General features: G+C 40.9%; 1 protein-coding gene across 5 annotated transcripts in view; it reads left to right on the top strand.

The window, feature by feature from the left end:
• Positions 1-14,912, top strand: part of TLK2 (tousled like kinase 2) — a 44,138-nt gene that overhangs the window by 10,116 nt on the left and 19,110 nt on the right. For 2 of the 5 annotated variants that reach the window (XM_030022564.2, XM_030022562.2), the window contains exons 3-10: positions 931-1,002; positions 3,488-3,557; positions 4,611-4,654; positions 5,810-5,905; positions 8,650-8,817; positions 9,397-9,492; positions 12,442-12,534; positions 13,951-14,061. In XM_030022564.2, the coding sequence (XP_029878424.1) occupies positions 931-1,002; positions 3,488-3,557; positions 4,611-4,654; positions 5,810-5,905; positions 8,650-8,817; positions 9,397-9,492; positions 12,442-12,534; positions 13,951-14,061 (750 nt within the window). Of the gene's footprint in view, positions 1-930; positions 1,003-3,474; positions 3,558-4,610; positions 4,655-5,809; positions 5,906-8,649; positions 8,818-9,396; positions 9,493-12,441; positions 12,535-13,950; positions 14,062-14,912 lie in introns of all 5 variants that reach the window. The other 3 variants (XM_030022570.2, XM_041125535.1, XM_030022569.2) reach the window with 3 other exon arrangements.

Genomic DNA, 14,912 nt, shown 5'->3' with positions numbered 1-14,912 from the left:
AAATTTGTCTAGATTTCTTAAGTTAGATCTGTAGGAGGATACTTTTGTGTCAGAGCACTAGGCTAAAACACAGTGACTTTGCATGATTCACTTTTCTTTCCTTTTAAAACCAGGTTTGGTATGGATTTAAAAAAATAATTTTCAAAACTGCTTGGATACGTAAAAATGCAGATGTGGATCCAGTAGAGCCTGCAAAGATGCAGGCAGACTTCTGTAGGTACCTGGATGCTATTTTGGTAACTCTATTCCAGCCTCTTGAATTTGTGCTTTAGCTTGGTAGGAGCAACTGCTCTGTTGGCAGGTCAGCCATGGGTCCATAAAATAGCCTAGTGGGAGAGATTGTCTTATGGGTGCCATTTGTACTGCTGTTGACACAGCTTTCACTTGTTCACTTTCTTAGTGTTAAAAAAAGCATAAAAAAATACACATCTAAAAAAAAAATCAGTGGTACTGCCAGCATCTGATAACAGTAATAGCTGCCTGGCCAGATGGAAGATGCTTCTGAATTCTTAGCCCAGGTCAAGCAGATGCTTGCCTGAAGAGCTGAGCTTGGAATGACTGCTACTCAACACATCAGAAGTTTTGTTTCTCAAACCAGTTGTCTTAGACTTCTACAAATACTGTCTTGGCTGTTTTGTGGATGTGGTTAAATAGAGCAGTTAGGATATAAACTGATGCAGCAATATCATTGCAACGGCTGGATCAGTATACTGAGAAAAGAGTGTCCAACTGGTAGTCCAGCTTCATCTTGCTCCAAATGACTTCTGAAGTGTTTTAGTGCCCCATCATGTGTCTAGGTATTTGACCTGTGTTGCTGATTTATCCACCTGACTTAGAGCAGGGTAGTTAGCCCAGAGATGCAATGTTTGATAGAATGTATCTGCCTTGTGTGGAAGTTGTTTCTAACAGTCTTTGCTTGTTTTTCACTAGGGTCCATTAAACAGTGAGTCTTCCAACCAGAGCTTGTGCAGCGTGGGTTCCCTGAGTGATAAAGAATTGGAGGTAAGCAGGCACAAATCCTCATGGTAATCGGGTTTAAGGTGGACATGACTGAACTCAAAACATAGAAGGAATTGTGTGAGAGTGAGTGACAGCATTCTTTGTTTTGGGGGTGAAAGGGACTAGTGGAAGTATTTAGTCTGGATCTTAACCGTATGGTCTTTGGACCATGCGGTGAAACAGTCGTCCTTGAAGCTTCCCACCATAGCAGGCAGATTTTACCCAACCCCCAAAACACAGCATTCATAAAGCTCAGCTTATGAAATTTTCAGCTGCATTGTGATTTATTTGCTGGTTTTGGATACAGTTTGGGCCAAATAAAAAGCCAAAGAGCACTAATGGAAAAGTTTGCCTTACCTATCAAATACTCAAGTTTGCAGAAGTCTGTACAAAGCGGAGCATTTTTATGAATTGCTCTGTGGAAGTGTGGGGAGGTGAAAATTGATGCTTTGTCCCTGTTTAATCTCACTGCTTTAGGATTAAGTATTTCAAAACACTTGCTAAAGCAGCAAAATGAATTGTAGAGTTACATCTTTATTTTAAAATTCCACATTAATAAAGCAAAATCTCAAATGCATTTGCTTATGCATTTAAAGAACTTTCCACATGGTTATCAGGTAAGTTTTGGATCACATTTCCCTCTATTACATGACAGTACTGATATGAGGTGTCTAGTGAAGCTAAGTATTTTGAGAATGCAGTATCTTAAACTCCGTACAAGTGAGTATAGTTAATAGTGGAAAACTGGGTATTTGTTCGCATTTTGCTCGGGTTTTTTTATGAACTTCTGTGGAGTGATTTAAATTGGCCAAGCTGACATAATCAAAACTACCGTTCCTTGCTTTTTCAGTCTGTAACAGATAATGTTATGTGTAATTTTTGTTACGTAAGTACTTGAATGGAAAAACAACTTAAACTGAATCTCATTAATATGGTTACAGTTCCATGGAGGCTGTAATGGAGGCTGTGGTGTTACAGTCACGCCAACGCTGTTCATGAGTTGCTCTTCACTACACAGTGAGGAGGCTATGTCACTGACTTCTACACATACAGGAGCTGGTACAGCAAGTCTCTAGATAGTTACGGAGTTTTCAGTCCCCTCATTCTAAAAAGTGCTTTGCAGACACAATAGCCACCTTTGTCTTAACATCCCCTTCATCCTCTTACCAAAACAATGACATGTCGGTGACTGCCCAGCTGGTAACATGGGACTGTAGATGTCCAGCATCCGCTGGGGACACAGCCAGGTTTAGAGTCTGGCTGTGTCAGCTTTATCCTTTTTATCCTATTAAAGGAGGTAGATTGATTTCTGTGCTTACTGTGTGCAAGTCTTTTGGCAGAGATCTTTAAACAGGGTACTTTGGACTTTGGTTTCCAAAGAGCATGAAACTTAGGTTTACCACAAACTTTCTGGCCATCGTTTTCCCTCCCCCAGAGTTGTGTTTTGCACACTGTGGTTTTCTTCCTGCCCCCAGGCTATAGTTTAGTGGTGGCTGCAGTGACTGTAAAGCATATAGCTTGGAAATTATTTGGGACCCTTTGGAATAAGAGATGGTTTTAAAATGATGTTGGGGATGGAAATGACAAGGTATCTTTCTTTCCAGCAATCTCAGTAAGCTGCTTCTAGTGCAGTGCTTCCTAATGTTTTCAGCAGGTTTGGCTACATAAGTGACACCGAGCCAGGGTCTTCTCCACCCTCGCATCTCTAGGTTTGCTAGCCTTGTACAGACAGACAGGCCTGACGCTTCTGGAGGCTTCAAGCTGTCCACCTGTGCTCTGTATTGTGCCTGTGCATAAATATATTGCTGCCCACTGATAAGCTGCCCCTCAGGTCTCTGGTTGCTCAGGAAATGGCAGATGCAACTGACCCTTGACTTTAATGAGAGATATGTCCAGATGAATTGCTGCATCTGTGGCAGCTTTCTCCTGGCTGCCATCTTGGGGAGCTCTGCCTTGTTTTGTGTAAGGTTGCAGTTGTGCACCAGTGGACAGGATAGTTTTTGTAGCCATCTGCAAAGGGCTTTGGGAAGAACCATTAGCTACAGGCAAGATGAATTGTCCTGGTAGACTGTGGGTAGCCACTGGACTGCAAATTTGGATGTCTGTACTCAAACCTCTTGTCATTACTCCTCTTGTACCAGTACTGTGATTGCTGTGAAATGGTTTACATAGGTTTTTATAAGTGTTTGAACTTGTTCTGCTAACCATGTGAGGTAACTGGTCAGTAGAGGCTGGCTTGCTGCAGCTGAAATAGGAAAAAAAAAAATTAACCTTACTCCTAACCATGTTCTCTCCTTTCTGCAGCACATATATCAGAAGGTAGCAGCTATTTGAGAGCAGTTGTTTCTTTAAGTACCAGCAGTAGAAACAAATGCACCAGAGAAGTGAAATGGCCACTGGGGATATGGAGCAGATTATTGTGTTTTGGCATTTTCTTTAAATCTTGGAATAACTGCAGAAATGTTAATTTTGAAGTATTGTTTAACAGACTCCTGAGAAAAAACAGAATGACCAGCGGAATAGAAAAAGGAAAGCAGAAGCATATGAGACCAGTCAAGGTAATTCATTCTCCTGACCCTGCTGCAGGATTTCTGAACGGTTGGTAATTTGTGCACGTTTTGCACAGTCAGTGTCCTAGGAAACTAATGGCTCTTCTCAAGGGTGTGTCAGGCAGCTTGTTATAAACTACTCCATGATGGTGTAGTTCTCTTCTGGGAGCCTTGTTATCCTCATTGGCAGGAAAATACTCATCTTCAGCTTATTCGCACAAACTATTGCGTTTTTATGGGACAGACTGCCGAAAGGCTTAGTATGGCTTCTCTGAAGTGTTGTTTTGGTCCCACATCACTACATATACAGCAGCCAGACTTCAAAATACAGGCTGTACTCTCTTCCTTGCTTTTTGAGACGTATGCCTGCCTTGTTATGGTGAGAACTTACTCTAACAAATAGAGAACAAACTGTGCTCAAGTATAAAGCAGTCAGTACTGTCTCAGAGTACTACGAAAAACCCAGCGTGTTCAAGCCCCAGTTTTCTAGCAAATGGGCATAGGGGCAGTTTTCTATTTCTTTCATTTTTCAACAAGGAAGTAACGAGGATTGTATTGACGGAACTGCTTTGATAATATTATAATAAGAGAAAAGGGTTAAGTTTTAACGAGCTGGTATTAAGCCACCACTAATTATCTTTCTAACTCTTATAGGAATGCTTGAGAGATCTGATATGCAGTAATTTACCTGAAGGCAGAGGAGTAAAAGTACCCTTTGCTCTGTCCTTATCTTGAAGGAAATTTTGGAGAACTATGCAACATTCAATGACATTTAGTGTTTTCTAAGTACTTTAGCAAGTGCAAATACTGTTTGATTGGATTTGACATGTTTGGAATTGAGAGTTAATTGAATTGTCAACTGTAAACCCTCCCAACAACAGCACAAGAGCTGTAACCCTGGGGCAGTCTTTTGTTGTGCAGAAGCTTTTGTTGTCATAGGTGTTCCACCTTTCTACGGGGAAAGGAGTGTCAAAATATAGGAGTAGTTTTTCAAAATGGCATCATAACTTCTGCACTTAAAAATAATCAACTCTTATTTTCATCCTTTGTTTTCCTTTTTAGGAAAAGGCACTCCTAGAGGACATAAAATTAGTGATTATTTTGAGGTAAGCATCTTTACATTATTTGAGAAATCTGCTTGAATTCACATTATGCAAAATCTGTAGATGGAAGTCTGTAATATGACTTCCGTTACTTGATCCATCATGTTAAATAATAGCTTGGAGTCATTAATTGATGATGTTAACCTGATATGCTCAAATCTGACTAGGTAGAGGATATGAGATTTTTGGAAGTTGTTTCTTAAATTAACGTTTTTTTGAACAGTTCATAAAGCCATTTTTTGCTGCTCTTTTTAAAAGAGCAGCCACATAAGTGTATGTTGGAGGTTGACTTCTGTTGGAACCTGGATCTCATATGAGGGTATCTCCTAGTGTGCAAACCTATTCTGATACTGATGCAGTGCTGCAAAAGAACCTACCTGCAAAGTCGTGCTGATTTGAGTAGGAAGTTGTTTACAGGGTTCCCTCTTTAGAAAAGCTTGCCATGAGAGGCTGGCACCACACAAGAGATGGAGGCCCCTCCCCAAAACAGCGATGGACATTCTAATAATCAATATTCTTTTTATTGTATAGTCCCTGAAGTTATTCTAGGTCTGTGCAATCCAGAGCTCTAGCTTTTCTCTTAAGTTTGCTCTTTATTTACTGAGTAACTTAGAGTCAGAAATCAAGTGCTTATTAGTGCTTACTTTTTTCCTGGCTCAAGTTTTTTATAAGTGTGGTACACTGTGTGGTGCAGGAACATAAGAATTTGTGTACCGACTAGACCAGTTGCCCAGCTGCTTACCCATCCTGTCTTTAACAGTGACTGGCACAGATGCTTCAGTAGAGGTGTACAGTTCTTACCACTTCTGTGGTGCACAGTTAGACACATCTCATAGGGAGTAGTCTTCCTAATTCTTTCCAGTAAATAGTTGATCTGTATCCAAGTGTGCAAGTTTATATCTTTTTGTGTTAAAATGAAAGATGTACTCGGTGCATATGTGAATGTTTGTCTAAAGTACTTACTTTTGCTGTTGTTTTTGAAAACAGTGCGTGAAATTTTAAGGTTTTCCTCTTAGCTCAACTTCAGTTTGTTTAAATTAGTCCCTGGAGCCTGTAAGGCTTCATTTTAAGATTAGTGTGTTTCTTCTGTCTGTTAAATTTGCTTAAATATAATATCTCTGTGGAATTACTGATGATCAAATCTGTTCCTTTGGCCAGTTTGCTGGGGGAAGTGGCCCAGGAACCAGTCCCGGTAGAAGCGTGCCGCCTGTCGCCAGGTCATCACCGCAGCATTCCTTATCCAACCCCTTGCCGGTAAGTGTTCTCCCTGGGGACAGAGCTGGTGGCATGGCATTGATTAGGTTGGTGGCCGTGCTTCAGACGGGTAATAAAAGGTTCTGAAGAGAAAAGAAGTGTCTCTTGGTGAGTGATTTGGCTTATTCTCTATTCAGTTCTCTCTTTTTTTTTTTTTTTTTTTTTTTTAAGTCTGAAACTGGGTTCAGGCAGCAAAACCAGATGTCTAGGACGCTGTAACAGTGGCTAGTCCAGTTGTAACTGATATGAATATCTGAGCTTAAAGCATGCAAGATGAATGTTTTTAGCATGCTGTGTGGTTACAGATAGATCGCTGTCCTTAATAAAAGGGCATACTGGTTATCTTGTATTCCATTGTAGCTCATGAACTTCTCCATCGAGTTGGGAGTGTTATATGTTTTTATACACAAGTACAATGATACTCTGATCTTGATTGGACCCTTTGGGTATACTGAAAAACATGCATACCATAATTATATTGGGAAGGTCTTTTACTTCTGTTTACATGCATGTGACTTGTAAGGAGCATTCGCAAAAGCTTGCAAAGAAATGTGTATAAATGCACATCTGTTGCTTTGTTGTTGTTGTTACGTAATTCCATTTTGCTGTCGCAGCATTTCTGCAAGATATGAATGTGAAGAAATAGCCAGTATTTTTAAGCCATTTTAGCACAGAGGAGCTAAAGAAATTTCTTTCAACTAGCAAAGCAATATTCAGAGGCGCTGGTGTCTGATCTCTAGTTTTGACCAATGCCTGGGCCCCTCTTTAAAAATTTTCAGCATTTGTTGAGTGTCACAAAAGTATGGAGCATTGTGGGAAAGGTTAGTATTCCGAAAACCAAATGCAAAGTCTTTACCGATTACATTATTCTGCAGAGACCTTTGCACAGTTCGTGAATATGTACTCAACTAAATCCCAACACTGCATGCTCTGCTCGGAATTCAATATGCGTTGCTAGATTTTGGAAGCTTTGTAATGCTGCTTTAAGAGAGAGCTTCACATAATGCTTCTTGATATTTTTTATGTTTATAAAAATTAAAATATATCTTGTTAATTGAATGGCCCTTCCTTCTATCTTATATTAATTCACTAGTACATCTCTTTAAAGAGAAGTTAATGAAAGAAGTACCATCTCTGAATGTTGCAGACGCATGAGGTATTAGGGACAGTTCTTTATTCCAGCAGATGAGATACCCTACAGGTGTTTATAGTGGGACAAGCGGATTCTTCCTTTGGTTTTCTTCTTCTGCACTTGTATGTATTAAGTAGGTAAAAGTTTGAACAGAGTATTTCTCATGTGGTGAATACTGATATTAGTTAGTTTCAGCTAGGTCAGTTTGTCTCCTTACGCAGGTGTTCTTTGTGTTTCTTATCTTCTGTTCTTTACTCTTGCAGCTAAACCTGTAATGTTTGCTTATTCACAACAAACTATTATGTGCATTTGCAAGATCTGTCCTCTTCTTACAAACTGAATATCAATGGTTTGAGCTAAGCCCCCAAAAATGGGGGAATGAGTGAAAATTGGAGAAGATTGAGTATCTTGCCCATTACAGATGTCAGTATGGTCCAGGAGGAGAGCAGAGTGTTAAAATGTCTTTCACAGTGAGACAAACCTCCTCCAAACCTGTGAGTTAATCTATACTGTACTGGAAATTTTCTGCAATCAGAACTTGCGGAGGAATTGTAATGGCTTCAGAATGTTGCTTCTTGTCTTCAAATCTCTTGACTGCTTTGAATTGCCTTGCTTCTCCTTTGATCAGAATGATCTGCAGGTCTTCAGACTCTTGCAAGGTCGCTGTCATGTACAAGCATTCTTTTGGGGAAGAAAGCACACTCTTGACATTTGTAATGTTAGCCAGAAAATATGCTTCAGGTTGCAATTTAGGTTTTTAAGAAAAACTGAAGCCTGACCTGACTGTTTACTTTCTATGTGGCATATGCCTGGCCCGGAGTTACAGCTTGGAAGGGCTTAGATGATTATTACCCAGACTGCCAAGTTTTAGCAGTGATGGGCTGGTTTTTAAAGCGAGAGCAATGGGATTCTGAGTGCTGTAATCAGTGTAGCTCAGATGATTCTTGTTCTTATTGAACCCAGTTCCTGTATCACAGTTGGAAAATGAGTATACTGCAGGAGAAAAGAGCTGGCCTTTAAGAGATGTAATGCATCTTTAAAAGATTTTGGAAACGCATTAGTACTTTGCTTATCTTGCAGGAGATTGGTCCCGGCTATAATGACAGAAGTGAGCTTACTGTGACGTCTGGGTCCTAGACGTGGTTAGGTTGCTGACATTTAGCAGTTCTGACTCAGTTTGTTTCACCAGAATAATGAATGTATCGAGACATTGGCTGTTTTAAAAGGAGTCCTTAAAAAATATCAAGTAGTGTAATTTTGGATGCATTGACCAAAATCACAATGCACTAGAGTTTTTGGATCTACAACCTATTTTGTCCCATTGGCTCTGAAACACATGTGTTTGCAAAGGAAGGGTGTGTGTTAACTGACACGGAATTCTGTCCTCTGTGTTCATTTGTTACTTTAATTGTTAACTTCATCTACTTTTTGATGTCTGCCATTGGAACAATCACTCCAGGAGTCCTGTTTGAGTTATCAGATCCTCACCATCCTCCTGCCCATTTCTGAGCTGCTGCTTCACTGACAACAGTTTTGGCAGAGTCAGAGAATCACTTTTTAAAAAAAAAAAAAAAAAAAAACCCTCATTGTATTTTTTTTGACTGTGTTACAGCGGCGAGTGGAGCAGCCGCTGTATGGGGTAGACGGCAGCACAGCAAAGGAACCGCAGGAGGAACACTCTGCTCTGCCAACGCTGATGTCGGTGATGCTGGCGAAACAGCGGCTAGAGAATGAGCAGCTGGCACAGAGGGGAGGTGGCCTCTGTTTTACTTTTGTCTCGGTGAGCAGCTCTGAAAAGATTTGAATCCTAAGGGATGTTTCTAGTTAAGGGATGGGGAATTTGAAGCTTTTCTGCTCAAAGACAGTGGTTCAAGTGCAGCCTGGTTTATTGATGACCAAGTCTACCATTTTCTGGTAAGTTCCTCTTCCTTGTGAAGAGTTCTAGGTCCCAGGCTTTGCTTGTTTAATGAAATGGTGTGATTTTTAATGACTCAAAATCTTATGTAGATCAAAATAATAGGCTACGAGAGGCTAATCTGATAGATGCAAAAAAGCAAAAGAACAAAGTAGAGTCTTGCTGTGAGAAGTGTTTGTTTTGGCCTTGCTTAATCTCAGCTGACAAGAATTATATTGGGCTTTTAAATGCTTTGTCTTTTAGCAGGTTGGGCCAGGCTTCTTGAAAGAAACTGACTCTCTTGTTTTACTGAACTAAATCTCTAGAGCATTCTTAAACCTTAACATGAAAGTATGGTACCCAGGCTAGGCTGCACCTCCCATGTGAATAAAGATAAGTGTATCTGCATGGGCACTAGTGATCATGCTGAGGAGCATATAACAATACCCTAACTTTCTTTTACAGGCCCAGCAAGGCAGCCCATCTTCTACCGGATCAGGGAACACTGAGCATTCCTGCACTTCCCAAAAACAGATTTCCATCCAGCACAAACAGTCACAGGTATAGCTCACTAGACGATACATCTCTTGGATATGAGATTGAAGCTTGATGCAGATTGTCTTCCATGCCAGAGGGTGCCACTTGTAGTAGACGTAATGTTTCTAGTGAAAAGAGCCACTAGTCCCAACTCAGTCTGTAACTACTGATTGAAGTGAATCACTCTGAACTTTGTTCCTTATCCTGTAAAGGATGCTTTCAGTTGCTGCTACTGGAGTTTGTCCAGTCTGTTACCGAGGCTTTTCTGTGTCAATACTGTGGACAGTTCTTCAGCTGTGTGTGAATGTGCTGAGGGGAGGAGCACCTTAGCTCTGTCTGCTTCAGTTCTGCTGTATCCTGAATGTTCTTCCTCTCTCTGTAAGTGAAGACGTGAAGGAAACCTGAGTGATAGTTGTGAATGCCTCTATTCAAGCACTGGGTCATGGGTGCGTCCACGCTGCTTACAGTACAAATATCCACAGTCTAGCTGGAAGTCCTTTGACCTCTGCAGAGTACACCCATGGAATAGTTTGTCCTGTCAAGGAGGAACGTGATGTATTCCTGACAGTGCTTCTCAGCAGCTTCACTGACCTGGACTCAGGAAGAGGAGTAGCTCTTTTGACCGTACTGCTGTCTTTTTGGTGCCTTTTCAATTGTTAAGATTCTTCTTGTGGCTTTATGGCAAGATTTACTTTTAGCTGTGTCATCTTCTTCTGTTGCTTGTAAGGATGTTCAGCTTTATTTGCAATGCACCTTGCTTATTTCTTCTCCAAGTCTGCTTTTAATCTTCTTTGATTTTCATCTCTGATGTCCCTGTGACTGACCCTTCCCTTGAGTGATTTTTAAACAATCAGTTTTGTGTCAATCATTTTCTCACATCGGTGTGTGTCAGAGATGATTTTACTGCTGGGGGAAGTTCATTCTCCATTTCCCCAGCAGGTGGTACAAGTTCTTTGTGCATGAAGAAGAGCAGTTCTACCTCTGGGAATACTTACTAGCCTAAGTCTCTGAGCTGTTGTTACTAGGGTCACATTTGTTGTCTGTATTGTTAAAATGCTGGTCTGTGAAGATCCCTGTTTCTTGCTAGTGCATGGAGAATTCTTGTGTGAGAATGATGCTATAACTCAAGAACCTGCCAGAGATATCTTTCAATCTTTGCTGTCCCAACACCCATGCTTAAAATAGACGTCCCATCTGCAATGAGCAAGATGTTTTTATTCTTTTCTGTGCTTAACATGGTCCATGTTCTTTGAAAAGGGCAAGACATTATCTGAGTGTGCTTTCTGCCAATGCTCAGCTTCATGATATTCTCCAGAGGTCTAGATGTAGCATACACTTCAGGCAAAGAATCCAGGAAGATGCTTGGCTGCGTGATGAGGACATGTATACATTCTTGTTTTTCCCTTCCAAACATGTTTGGAGTTGATAGGTTAAAAAAAAAAGATCTTCAGTGATTTCCAGTTTGAATCACTTCTGGCAATGACAAAAGCAAGTCAGCATGAGCATGATTTTCTTAGCATTTTCAGTCAGTGCTAGGGCCCTCCAAGTGCTCTGAGGCAAGGTGAGTTGTGATGAAGTCGCATGTAAGAGCATGCATCCTGAAACATGACTTCATCTGACACAGTGCAAGCATGTCTGTGCATTTGGCGAAATGACATAAGTCACTTAAGAAACTTTCTGCTGCTTAGGCGAGTGGATGCAGCGTAGGTTTTCAAGAGACAGCCTTCTTGTTGCCTTCAGTGACAAAAGCTTTTGTCACACATGCTTCCTGCAGGCTGTCAGGAAGCGTAAACTAAGTTAAGGCAGAAGTGAGGTAACCTGCCCAGGCCTCCTCTTTGTCTTTTGGGATTTAGGCTCATCTTGCTTGATGTGCAATGCTGGCTGGTGTTCTTTTTGATCTTTCCCACACTGGGCATATGTAGAGAAGCAACAGTCAGCCAAGTTTGTCTCTTACTTCATGGTGTTGGCTTCCAGGCAAGCCTGAAATTTGGAGAACAGTTATATAACAACTCCACAGGTAAGTGTCTGCTAACTCTTCTCAGAACCAGGATAGTTCTTGCTAGCCATAAATGTGAAATCTGTGTATGCAGTCACGGGGAGAGATTCCTTTGTGTTGACTTGGGTATTTTAGATGCTGTGTTCATGTACATACTGACTTCTTCACCTTTTCTTCTTTCTTCCCCACTCATTAATGAGAGTGCTGAGTTTGAAATATTCCTACTGCTAGAGAATGTAGTATATGTCTTTTGTCTTCTGTTCCTGGGTATGACTCTCACTTCATTGGTGAAGGTATTTGAGATGTGCTGCACCCCATAAAACTTTCCAAACAGGTTTTGCTCAAAAACTATAAAGCTCCTGTCCCTAGTGAGCACTAATACATCAGTTTGTTAGAAACAAAGGCTTGCACCTAATATTCCTGCTGTCGATCTGTTATAATATTTTTAAAATGGAGACCTGTGTTTTCTGTCAAGACAACCTTAGAACCCACAGGTGTTGTCTTTTCTCTAGCAGGTGGTTGTCTGTGCCCATGAAAGATCTCATAAATTTGATATTCCAGCTGAGGGTTGGGATTTGATGGGGTTTTTTTCCTAAGTGTTTTTCCTGTACAAGCTATGTTGCACTGCAGGAAGGGACAGTGAATATCAGAGACCACCAAGGAGTGGGCAGAACTCAACTATAAGAACAAAATTTGCAGGACACAGAGGATAGATATTGTAGCCCTTTATGTGTTACCAGTTTGTGTTCTCCAGAGCAGCTTTGTGCTAGCTGACTGAATCTCCTATGCTGGAGGAGCCCACCATGCAATAAGAAAATGAAGAATGGAGAAAGTTCTTCCCCCCGACGGCTAGGATGCGGGGGATCAGTTCCTTCTTCTTAGGCCTAACTGTTCAGAGGGGGTTACACTGTGATGTTACATATCTGAAATATCGTCTGTTTTTCCTAAATGTGGTTTATGGTTATTTTTCCCTACAGTCTGACCTCACAATGGAAAAAATATCTGCACTAGAAAACAGTAAGAACTCTGACTTGGAGAAGAAGGAGGGGAGAATAGATGATTTGCTAAGAGTAAGTATTTAAACTGGGACAACTCTTCTAAAAGCTGCTATTTAAAGATACCTAGAATGCACTTGCCAGCGAGGCTGCAGAGCAGGATTTTGTATACCATTTGTAGAACCAACACTTGCAGGGTAAAACAAATCTGGTCATCCCTTACTTGCAAGATAATTGTCTGGCTTGTAGATACTCTGTTTGGGCCTGCTTGAATCCACAAGCAGTATAGCAGTAACTGTGGCTATACAGTGCAGAGTCATCATAGCTCAGCAGTGTTGTTGGCCTTTCTTTGATCTGTTGCACACTTGCGTATTTTGCTAGCTAACCTAATGTTTCTCTGCAGAATTACTCCCCTCTTCTAAGTACTGAGGAGCTGACTCTGCTTTTTGTTTAGCAGCATGTTCAGTAGCCTCTCAGTAGACTGGGAAATTGTATTAAAAAATACTCGTTCATGAGAGTCTGTGACATGTACAGAGATGAGGAGAACGTTTTTTGGTCAAACCGAAAGAATAAAGCTTCTCTTAACCCATTAGTATTCTTCAGTAAAAGATAAATACCTTTAAATCAAGGATCTTGTCTTAATGGAGGAGTTCTAATTGATTTAGCTTTCATCAGCTGGAGAGGCATCTCTTGTGAAGTGTTGAAAAGGATTAGAAAACACATTAAAGGCAGAAGAGGGAAGGCTCTCTCCGTGTGTCTGGTCTCAGCACCTAAAAGAGCTATGACAAGCTCATAGAGACATCACAGGGGCATGTGAGTTTGTGGAAAACAATCCATGAAGCAGGAAATAGATTTATTTTTTTTTTACCATTTGCTGTTTAATCAGAAGCCAGTCTATTGGTTGGAAGGGGGATGGTTAAATTTAACTTTTTATCAATGAAAATGGTTGCACATAAAATCCTGCTGTATGCTGTGGTGGTGTTAAAAACAGCAGCTGTTGCTGGGAGCAGTCTATATAGTGGGGCTCATGGATAGTAACTCGAACCAGAATTTAATTGAGAGTGCAAAGGGAGTTACCCCATCCTTTTCCTCTGCCAGTATTGTGGCTAAAGAGGGAGGATAGTCCAGGGATGACTAAGCTATTTTGAGACTTGGTAGCTGTGGCAAAGTCTTAAATGTTTAAAAAAACAAAAATAAAAAAATCCTCGTGCTTGTGTTTAGTCTCTTTGTACCTTAGTTCCTTATATGTAAACCAGGATGATAGCACTTTCCTGTTCTAGAGGGATAATAAGATTTGAGTGGGTTAAAAATTGGAGAGCTTGGCTTGGATGTTTTGCTAAGAGGAACCTAGTCTTTTTTTCTTATCCTGCTGGTTTGCTTTCTTTAATCTGATGCCTAGAGCTAGCTGGAGAAACTTCTTCCTCAGTGATGCTTAGTTTGGCTCTTTGAGTGGTTTAAAGTCAAAGGCTTTTCTTTTCTGTTCACTTTTAGGCCAACTGCGATTTGAGACGGCAGATAGATGAACAGCAAAAGATGCTGGAGAAGTACAAGGAGCGGTTGAATAGATGTGTAACGATGAGCAAGAAGCTTCTTATAGAAAAGGTGAGCAGGGGACTTACCACATCTCTGAAGTCACAGTTCGTGTCCTTGAAAACTTCTCTACCTTCTTTTGAGCAGTGAAAACCTGCTCCTATTGCTTTAGTGATAAAAGACAACTAGAATTCTGTCTTGAATTATTTCTCTGCAAATAGGAATGTAATCCTAAGACTGAAGTGGTTCAGAATATTTTGGTTTGGTTACTTTCCACAGTCTCAAAGAGTGATCTCCCTTGCTTAAGTGAAATAGTCTGAGCTCTAAATGCAGTAGGCGTTACTTGATTTGGAAACTCATACACCTGAAAAGCAACATTGTCCAGCTCTGGCAATACAGGAGCAATATCCCATTGTGCAGTGAAACTGCCAGATACGCTCTGTGACATGGGCAAGTGATTTAGACCTTTCCTTCTTTCAAATGGCAAAGTTGGAGATCGTTGCTTTGTATAACACTCAAAACAACCCATTAAAGACACTGGGGAAAGTGCCAGGCTGCTGTTTACCAGCATCCAGCCTGCTTTGGTGTTGAAAGATTTCCAGATTTCCTGATGGTTAAACAATGTGGGGGTTTGATTGCCCTTTCACCTGTTGGCCAATTACATGTATTGTTTGTGGGCACTGGATGGGCAAAACTACCAGGGTGCTGGCCAGTACATGCAGTCTGTTTGAGTTGATTTTGTCACAGAGCTGATTGTTCTTGACTGAATGGGACTCCTCTTTCTGGGAGGTTTTGTAACTCTGGGCTAGGTGCTAGGTAGACCTGGCATTCAGGTACGTGGTTTGTAGCTCCAGGGAGGAGCTTTGCTGGTTCATCTTTAATCCTAACTGAAACTTTGCTGCTCTCGTCTCAGGCCTTGGAAA

Source organism: Aquila chrysaetos, chromosome 8 (assembly GCF_900496995.4).
Source record: "Aquila chrysaetos chrysaetos chromosome 8, bAquChr1.4, whole genome shotgun sequence".
Classification (NCBI taxonomy): Eukaryota; Metazoa; Chordata; class Aves; order Accipitriformes; family Accipitridae; genus Aquila; species Aquila chrysaetos.
The sequence above is the reverse complement of the archived record's forward strand: the minus strand, read 5'-3'. Positions and strand labels throughout refer to the sequence as shown.